The sequence below is a fragment of the Lonchura striata genome, chromosome 1 (genome assembly GCF_046129695.1).
Source record: "Lonchura striata isolate bLonStr1 chromosome 1, bLonStr1.mat, whole genome shotgun sequence".
Taxonomy (NCBI): Eukaryota; Metazoa; Chordata; class Aves; order Passeriformes; family Estrildidae; genus Lonchura; species Lonchura striata.
The window spans coordinates 124,831,449-124,841,912 of NC_134603.1; the positions used below are offsets into that span (position 1 = coordinate 124,831,449).

Genomic DNA, 10,464 nt, shown 5'->3' on the forward strand with positions numbered 1-10,464 from the left:
ACCCAGCTCTTTGTTTAATGAACACTGCTAATGGCACATGCACTAGCATTTGCTCTCTGCTTTTATAATTAAAAAAAAATATTTTCTAACAGACATATAAAGACATTTTTGAATAGAATTGGAGGTTGCAATATTGATCCTGCAAAATGATATTTTGTTTTTTAGGATAAATTCAAATTTCACTTAAGATGCAACATCAGTGTCCAGTTTTCACATCCAGCAATGGTATAAGATATATTGTACCTGGATTTTCATGTATAGACATCAATAAAGTTTCAGAAAAAAAGTAGAGTGCAAATACTAAGTCAAAAAACTGTCTTCTTGTAAGGAAAGCAAGTTTCTTTTGGTCGGACATCATCAACATGATTGAAAAGCAGTCAGAACTCTTAAGAAGTAGTTAATGTTGTTTATATTTTTATTATCTAACCTGCTTTCCACATAAAAAGGATATCACTAAACAAATGTAATTACTTTTTATATCCTTAGAGTGGAAACAGTAAATAAGCTAAAGCACAGTATATTTTTTTAAATTGCTTTAATAAAACATGTTTTTGATGATCAAAGTACAGTTTAGTAGGACTGAATTTGGCAGAGATAACATTAAAACAGACAAATATTGTCAACTCAAAATGTAAAACAATACATTATTTCCTAAAACGTATGCTCACAGTATCAAAAGGAACACAAAATAAAAGTTTTTGTAACTATTAGAACCTCTCTTTTTAAGAATATTTTGCTGTAAGTTCATTGCTGCAACACACACAGACTGCATATGAGAACTGCATACCCTCAAGGGTAGGAAACTAGAGTAAAATACCACTATTAAGCTTGTGATAATCTCTTTGGAAAATGGAATTTTTTTTTCACTTTTCTTTGTGAATGTTATTTGTATTTGCTGGTTTCTTGCGATTACATTGTGAAAATCCCATTTATTTTCAAAACCAAGCAGAGGATGCACAGAATGGATTTCTTGCCAGGGCCAGAAGAGGGAGCTCAAATGAGTACTTTCATTGATTAGGCTAAAGCAGGATGTAACTGTAGAATTTAACAGTAAAGGTAACATTAAAACATTAGACACTTTGATGTATCATGCATTTAAATTAAAGTAACAGGTTAGCCTCTCTGATTGGCATCTGTAGTAATGGCATTATAGGTCAGAGTTAAAGGTAAAAGGCTCTCTTAAAAGTGAATCTTCACACTACAGGTGATATCTGAACAAAAACCAAGTTGCCCTGCAGTGAATGCCTTCAAACTCATTTCTTTTCCTTTGCACATCAGGCACATTCTCTCCAATGGGAAACAAAGCTTTGTAGGCTTCTCCCAATTCTTGCTGTAAAGTCTCAGTACACACATCTCCTGTAAAGCCTCCAGTCCGAGACACACCTCCAGGTATTTTTAAGAACAAACTGACTTACACCTCTCTGTTCTCAAAGCAGAATCAGTTAGCCCAGGCTCTGCTTTTGCCTCCTAAGGTGCACTCTCTGCCAGTTATTCTGTACCAAGTTCGTGCTGTGCTGCTTTGCAGTATTCCTCCACCACACATTCACTAAATTTTATGTTTTCCTGTCCACTCTTCAATAAAACACACATTACCACAACTGTGAATAGGGACAAAAACACATCTCCCTGAGGTGATTCAGTCTGTGTTGGATTAGACATGATGAATCTCTTGGATAAATAAATTTGTACCAAACAGCGTGCAATTATTGCTTTACATATTATAAATAACATACCCATTTCCACCTAAGATGTTCAGAATTTTAGTGCAGCAATTGTTATGGACAGTAACAGACAAACAGAACTGGGAGAATAGTAACACCAGAGGAATCTGGGACAAAGTACACAAGCAGGATCCCTTCAAGTAGCTTATAAGTGTGGAAATGGGTTTTCAAGTGTGCAGAACATCATATTTAAATAAAAATATTTATATGATGGCAATAACAGAGCCTACAGAAGTGTGAGAGAAGAAGGATATGTTTGAATTTTATGTCGAGGAGATGTAATCAAAAGAAAGGGGAAAAAGATACAAAGAAAATATTAAAATGTCAATATTAGCAGAACAAATCTCACCACATAAAATCCATAACCAAGATGAGTTTAAAGGACTCTACATATAAAGAAGATGTATCATAAAAGTCTAAGACATATCTTTTATTTGCCTTCCTACAATCTAATATTTAAATACAAGGTTATTCTCTCCAACCTTTAACTCTCAGAGCTTAAACCCTCAGACTGCAACTCTCTAAATATGCTTCTTCATTTTCAAAGAAGTATCTGTGTAATAGTCCTGGAAATTAGAAACACATTGATTAAAGAACCAATTTTATTACAATGAGATAATTAAAAATTAATTTCAGCAAAGGAACAAAACAGAATAAATAAATTAATAAATACAGGTATGTGGGTAGGCACAGAGGAAAATACTCAATGCAATAATTAACAATGTGCCAAATAATAAATATTTATTTATTAATCTCATGGCTTCTTTGATGGCACTGGATTCCTCTCTTTCTGTTTAGCAGCTTTCTCCATTTTCAGCTGTAATGAAAAAAGACACCAGCAGTGGTTCAAACATTGATTTGCAAATTGGCTAACAATGCAATATTAAATTTATAGATCCAGTCACAAATTTACCAGGGTGATACACGCAGTGGAGAAAGGTACACAACATTATTATCCCAACCTAGCACTGCTCACACTTGCACCACAAGACAAAGGAGCACTTCCATGGTGCTGCAGCTGCTCCCCTATTGAAACCAGGCTGCCTTATCTCTGATAAAGGCAGTTTAGTATTTGAGCATGCCTCAAGGCCAGTGTGTCTCAGATGAGAAACTGTACAATTTAACAGTAAAGGTACTTTAAAAACATTAATTAGGCACTTTGATGTATCATGTATTTAAATTAAAGTAACAGGTTAGCCTCTCTGATTGGCATCTGTAGTAATGGCATTATAGGTCAGAGTTAAAGGTTCAGGGTTTATCTCTGTCAATGAAAGGTGGAGCAGTTTTATTGCAGATGTCTAACAGACACAGTTGGACAAACCAGCACACATAATACTACACAGGAATGGTGCTGAACCTTCATCTCAGAGCCTCCCTGCTGATCCACAAGGCCGTGACTTCCTCCTGTAAGATTATTTCTACACAATAGGCTCTTTTAGCATTGTAAAATTTATCAATACATACTCATTTCATTTCTCTGTCATTTCATAGCCAGACTATTTATCCAAATACATCCATTGGTTTTAGAAGCTACAATTTTTCTCAAGTACTGTTAGATTAGTGAATGAAAACACATTTAAAGCAATTATAAAAAAGGGATGCAGAGACATTTGCATCCCATCTAACACACACGCTGCTATTAAAAATGCAAGAAAAAAAGAATTCACATGCTTTTTCCCATCATCACATAATACCAAGACCTCATTGGAATGTCTACGGATGAACTCACTGCTAAGCAAATGTTGTTGGTCTACACAAAAATGCATTTTAAAACCCTTCTCCCCCTTTGGAGGCTTGAGGCTTTTATCTAAAATTCCTACTACCTTTTGCAAAGCAAATAAAATCTCTGGGGGAAAAAGAAACTGAGAAATTTGAATTTGATGTTTTCTATGAACCAGTTTGTAATATCTGTCCATATTTTCTGATGATTTGCGAAACAAACTATTTTGAATTTCACAAAGCTAGAACAGCTTTCTCCTTAACAAACACCTTGTTGCAAGCCAGCAAGCAAAATAGTGAAACAGTTTAGATTTTAAGTTAATTATGCAACATTGCCTTACAAAAGAATTCATAAACAGTCAAGGCATACTCCAGCTGAGATGGTGGAGCTAAAGGGCTAATGTGAGAAAAGAATAGGTATTTAAACATGTGAATAACCTACACCACAGGGCATTGAAACTAAAGATAGTGTGGTGGAGGAGGCACCTCTGAGTGATACAGAACATCTAAGAAAGACAGACCAAATTTAGCCAAACTTACACAGTCACTAAAAAAAAAAAAAATTATAAAGTTTTATAAGTGAGGTAGCAAACACACAGTTCTAAACGTCACAGGGGAGTTTTTGTGACTCTGCGTTGTTGTTTCTTTCTGTCATATAGTAAAATGTTTTGGTTTTCTGTAATAGTTACCCTCAATTAAAATTTGCCTGGTTAAGGTAAATGCCATCCCACACATGACTGACCTCTGAAATCTTGTAGTAGCCCATAGCTGTATTTTAAAATTTATGTTAAGAAGCTAGCTTTCTCAGCAATTGAGAAGGAATTATATAATGCATTTATATGCCACTTGAATCATACATTTATAGAGTTTAGGCATCCTTTTGTGAAAGTGTATTTAAATTAATCCATAAATGCAGTAACTTGCCCGTTCTTGATAGCGTTTTTCAAAGTAAGCCATGTCATCAGCTTCTGATTGTTTTCCATGAGAAACTTGCCCTGTAGCACTTGAACTACCTGAAAAAGAAAACACAAACAGGTAACAAAACCCATTTTTTATTAATGATACTCATTATTCCATTAGTTATGTTTCACATTTGGCAAAATCCTTTTAAAATGGGAACTCACATTTATAGGCAAATACAAAACACAGCATTTGGGACCAAAGAGAAACCTTTTTAGTCTAGGCTTGCACCTACTATAAGCTCTTTTAAAGGCGTTCAACTGTTGCATTAATTGGTAAATTTTGTACTAAATAAGGGACATAAAACAAGTGTAAGTGATCCATAATCCCATGGAGAAAAAGCTTTCTGACAGAAGGCAGTTTCACAGGATTGTGCTGACTATGTACAACCCATTCAGATATGATGAGTTTCTAAGAGGAATTAAGAATTTTAAAATCTGATCCAATGAATACGTGACACCATTGATGGGAAAGATAACAAGCACTAACAAAAAATACTTTCAGGTAAAAAACACATCACAAGCAAAAATAACAAGCATTACATTATTCTTAGCATTTGAAGTACATGAATGTTGTACTAACTTATCATATAGCAAAGCTTCTATATTCATTTGAATGCCCTGAGCATCCTTCAATTCATTACTAAAATCAATTCATTATATATTAAGTGCTTTTTGTATAACAGTATTATCCTACTTATACATCACCTGCTATTTGTGGCATGGTTTGGGTGGAACTCGAAGGCCCCTGAAATGCTTTTAGAAATGGATGATCCATGCTAGTAATGGGGGCTTCTAAAAGTTCAGCAGAAGGAGTACCTGTCAGAAAATAAGTTGAATGGAAACAATAATTAACTCCAGGAGATACAGTCCTAATACTCATTCTGGGGTCAAAACAAGGTTACAGATTCATATCTATAACTCTCAGCACAGACCCCATAAACTGGAGTTAACTAAAGCATTACAAGGATGGCTTCAAAGGCATTGAAAAGCTTTGTTTCTTCAATTACTACAGTAATGTTTTACTTTCTACACTTCAGACAAATCCAGGAATCCAGATCAGAATTTAAAAAATAAATAAGGGGTATGTGGCAATAATAGATAAAACAGTATTTGGGACAAAACATGTGCATTACTGACAACAAATTACAGAGCAGAAAAAGTATCAAGACCAACTAACAAGTCTGTTAAAAGGTTCTACCAATATGTCTTATTTTTTATGCTGAACAGCTATTAACCTTTGAGTTTGGAAACAAAAATGCTGTAAATATATAACCAAGAAATACCAGGGCAGTATTAGGCTAAAGGACTAACATAAACAGAACATGAGAGTACTAGGTTACAGGAACTACTAGAAGTTACAGGTTCTCTCTAAAGGATATGCTGCATTTCGAGCAGAAGCAACTGGGTTGAACACCAGAATTGCTGAAAAAGGGGTTTTTATCAACTCACAACAGTGAGTAGGACAATGTGGTCCTTTAAAGCCTTGAGGACTGCTGGAAAGGAACAGTCTTTCTGCAGTTCTATTCCTCCAACTTGCCTTCAAACTTTGAAACTCTATATTGATTTAATACTTTTCAAAACTTAAGTGGAGAATTAAAATTTCATCTCAGGTCAGCTGCACATACCTATTCCACTGTCATCAAGCCTCATGTAGCCTTCTGCTAGTGAGCTAAAACCAGTCAGTCCTCCCATGGCAGCGTAAGGAACATCCTGCCCCACGGGCTTTCCTTGGGCTAAGCGCTCCTCTTTCGTTTCCACAACTGTTTCATGAGCATATGCTGGCTGACCACATGCACAGGTAAAGCAGCTATGAAAGCCTGAACACTTGGAACCTAAGAAACAAATAGATGGGTGAGATGGTGATGGGATTTAAGCATCCAGCTGTATGAAAAGGCAGTACAAAAGAGAAAGAATGACTCCCAGGGTTAGATCATGAAGGCCATCCAGTCACAGGATCTTACTGGTGACCTGTCTGCCCTAGCTACATCTAAAACTGTCATCAAAGCCCCTCTGGAGCAATGATGTGACCAAGAAATTGAGGAAGTGGTGTTGCAAATGTTTCATTATACATATCACCCTGCTCCCAGCTCCCAGTTCATTTTGTGGAGCACCATGAAAAATTTCTTTAAGTCTTTCATAATATGTTGATCACATTCATGTGATGTGAAAATGTTAAAGGGTTTTTCATATTATTTTGGGCACTTCTCAGTAACAGAGCTCTATGTTTGGACATGGAATACAGTATATGCAATATATACAGAGTAACAAGCAGCTAAGTTTTTCATATAAGTTATAACTTATCTGTCACATTAGATTTATCAACACAGGACAAGACTAATACCATTACATTAAAACAAAACAAGTCCAAAATAGAAGCAATTCTTGGCACTTCACTGCAAAATCTGTGAAGCCCTCAGAAGTGTCTGGTATTTTTGGGAAACACTAGGCAAAAGGCATTATATATATTAATATTGAAAATACTCTGTTCTATGGATTCAGTCTGAATTGTCCAACTGCACATCTAAGATTTTCACATTACTTAGTGCAAATTCTTGAAAGGCTGTCATGTACATATTTTACAGTTTATTATGTGGGATATGAGTCTCAATCAGCAAAAGCTGTTTGCACTTTTTTCTGTACAAAATAGAGACATTCCATGAAAGAAATTTAATAACAGTACAGAACTCCAGAAAAAAAAAATCTTCATCTTCTGTAATTTGAGGTTTCAAACTAAAACATCTCTATGCATTATTTATTTCCTGTGGTTAATAATTACTGTTGTTTCATAACATTAACCTCAAACAATTGCAGCAAAAAGCTTCCTCTTCATCCCTTTTCTAAGATCTTGCTGAAACTCCTTTCCCATTTGTATTTCTAGAGCCACAATCTCTATGGTCATGAACCACTTTGTTAGAGTGCTAGCAATAGAATTATTTGGGAACAGAGTAGTACTTCCTGTTGACTTGAGAAAAGACAAAAACATATTAATGTTCTAGTCAACTTGACAATAGAGAAATGGAGGTCAACGCTTCTCTCTCTCAAACTAGCAAGTTCAGGTAGAAAAGGTACGTGCACGCAGCAGAAGTGACAAACTGATAACAGGGTGCTTTCATACCGTCTAACTTCAGACATCTGTCTCCATAAGCACCTATCTGAAGCACTCACAGATTTAAACTCCTTCACAGGACCTGGGGAAACTAAGGATGTTGTTCTAAACCCTCCTGTGCAAAAGGTGATGTCCTCCTTCCCTCTTCTCATCCTTCCTCAAGGATGAAAACACGCATTGGTGGCAAGAGCAGCACACACCCGATACCCTGGGCAGAACGCCCATCCTCACACGCTGTTCCTGCTGAATTTCCCGGCTCCAAAGAGTGCCGCCAGCGCAGCGGTGGCTTACAGGAGTTGCAGGGAAAGCCCGGCGCGGCGCTGTGCTGGTCCGCGAAGTGCTTGCAGCGGCAGCGGACGGGCTGGGTGCCGTTCAGGGGCACGAACTGGTAGGACTGGCACGGGCAGCGCTTCACTCTGCAGGGCAGACTGATAGGGCGCTCCTTGGGAAGCACCTCGTAGTCTGTTTTGTGTTGTTTATACCTAAAACAGGAGAGGTAATGACTTTTATAACTTTGTTAGTGTTTATGAGAAAACTACCTGAAAGGCTTGCTATTCACTTCACAGATTTTGTTTTGAAGTAACTTTAATTGTACTTTTTACTCTTAATAGTGAAATTTCAATTAAATGCATGATAGCAGGTGGTTTTACATCTATTCATTACATAAATATCACATATCCTTATCTTTCATTTTGAGAGCGCTACCAGAATCAATCTGATCTACATTAACTCATGCCTTGCAGCTGAATTTATTGAGACTACAAAATCATTTTGGTCTCAAAAATATATTGACATTTGCATGTACGAGCAGTTGTTACTATTTAAAACCTAATTTTCTCAACTCTTAAACCTTAAATAAATTTGTCAATGTGCTACTGTAATGTGTCTGGGATTATTTCACATTTTCCTGATTGTGAAAAATACTAAAGTGTAAAAAGAGGGAAGCTACCCACCGGTGAGTGCAAAAGCACAGTGTCTCTGGCCCCACAAGCTTACAGTCCATGCCAGTTGGTGATCTCCAGCTCACATACAACCTGTTCTGTAGCCGAGCTGGTAATACTTTTCTTTTGTATTCTTCATATTCCTCAGGAGTAAAGAGCTTTCCTCCATCATCATCACCTACAATTCTGTTTACATAGCATAAAAAAAAAAAAAACATAAGAAAATGAATAAAATAAAAGTAGGTATCTCAGATTTTTTTTTTCAAATAATATATAACAAAATGTTTTCTGTAAATGCAAAACAAATCTTGTATTTCATATTACTCTTCTAATAATTTAACAGAACTATGGCTGATTTTGGAGAATATTTTTTGAATAATGCTTTTTTAAAAAATTTGCTCTGATAGACTGAGAACTAGTTCTAAGAGAGAAGGAAAAATTTAACACAACAAACTACCAGGTGTTCTTTCAGAAAAAAAAAAAAATAGCAATGAGCATCAGGGGTCATGTAACCAGCCAGCTCTGCCTCAGACTTCTTCACGGACCTCTAGTAAGTCACTTCACCCATCTACACCCAACTGTACTGCAGACTTGTATCAGGATCTTAGTCAAACTTGTATCAAATATTAGTCTAGTCTGAGTATTCAGCTGCAAGCAGGTAACCATCAAAGTAACAAACAACACATTCAAGTTGTCTTCTGATTTGCAAGAAGACTATGCTGGTTTCTGTAGCAGAAGCTGGTGGGGGCCCTATCCCTCAGTACAGACAGGCCCATTTGTTTAAGCTATCACTATGTTCAAATTCAAGGTCACTGACTAGCTGGAACTCTGGAGCAGCATCCAAATTCTGCATTTATGGAAACAATTAAGGACAATAAATAAAATATGTAAAATACAAATGAGACTTAACTGCAGCACTTATCTATGCTAAAAGTGATTTTATTAATGTCTGTAAATATCTCAGTTATTATTTATTGGATATGCTAAAAAATGCTGAACGAGTGATTCTTTGTCAAGTATTCTGTGGATTTGTGCACTGCCAGCACTGTACAGCACCAGAATAATGTGCATGTCAACCCAACCAACACCCACTGAATCACTGCACATCTTACGTAAGAAATACCACTGTGTTTTACTCGAGGTTTTCCTAAACTAAATTAAGATCTCAGCACAACGACAGTGTTTATTTTTGTTCAGCCTTTCGAGAGGACCGCTGACAAGACTGGCAAAGACACACAGCAGTGTAAGGGATTTGTACAACGCAAAACTTGGAACTCATGATGCACAGAATTCCTCGTATTCTGAAAGAGCAGTACGGCTGGCAGATTATCAGATAATGGTTTGGATTGGACGGGACCTGAAAGACCACCTAATTCCGGAGCCCCTGCCGTGGGCAGGGATGCAGCAGATGGCCTCTCCCAGCACACCTCACGCTGCCCTGGATGCGAGGGACGATGCGTGACTTCCCCGCTGACAGCCAAGGCTTGCAGCGCGTCCTCACCAGGGCGCACCAGCCGCGGCTCCTCCGACTGCGACAGTGGCCGGCGGGCGGTGCGTGTGGCTCCACGAAGCCGCCGCACACCCCGCAGCAGCCGATTCAGGAGGGCCGGAGGCGAGCATCCCCCCGGGAGGAATCCCGGGCCGCCGCAGGGATGCGGCACGGCTGGAAACGCCCGTCCCCCGCCCCAGCGACCCCAGCGCCCCTGTGCCTCACCGCCGGTACTCCGCGTACTCCTCCAGGGCCTCCGCGTCCGCCTGCAGCCGCTCCATGCCCGCCGGGCCGCCCGGGGCAGGGCGCCGGGAACGGGCGGGGCCGGGCAGGCGGGAGGCACCGGGGACAGGCGGGGCAAAGGCGGGGGACAGGCAGGAGAGAGCCGGGGGACGGAGGGGGCCAGGCGGGGAAGGCGGGCGGCTCGCCGCAGCTCGCTCCGCACCGGCGGCTGAGGAACGTGCGAGCGCGGGGGCAGCGTGCGGGCCGCGGGCGCGGCCAGCCCCGCGCCGCGCTGTTGTCCGGC

At 38.9% G+C, this 10,464-nt stretch overlaps 1 protein-coding gene across 1 annotated transcript; it reads right to left on the minus strand.

Annotated features, from left to right (window-relative positions):
* Positions 1–518: 518 nt before the first annotated feature.
* FAM221A (family with sequence similarity 221 member A) lies at positions 519–10,258 on the minus strand. The gene is made up of 7 exons (XM_021538240.3): positions 10,164–10,258; positions 8,462–8,635; positions 7,800–7,990; positions 6,028–6,234; positions 5,108–5,218; positions 4,365–4,453; positions 519–2,538 (listed from the first exon to the last, which is right to left on the minus strand). The coding sequence occupies exons 1-7, from the start codon at positions 10,217–10,219 to the stop codon at positions 2,476–2,478; spliced, it is 891 nt and encodes a 296-aa protein (XP_021393915.1). The 5' UTR covers positions 10,220–10,258; the 3' UTR covers positions 519–2,475.
* Positions 10,259–10,464: the final 206 nt, after the last annotated feature.

Bases quoted from the DNA above. Each gene is read 5' to 3' on its own strand.
- FAM221A (XM_021538240.3), bottom strand. From the start codon at position 10,219: ATGGAGCGGCTGCAGGCGGACGCGGAGGCCCTGGAGGAGTACGCGGAG. The intron at 8,636-10,163 runs GTGAGGCACAGG...CTATGTAAACAG, and splicing joins GAGTACGCGGAGTACCGGCG to AATTGTAGGTGATGATGATG. The intron at 4,454-5,107 runs GTGATGTATAAG...TTTCTTTTTCAG, and splicing joins AACCATGCCACAAATAGCAG to GTAGTTCAAGTGCTACAGGG.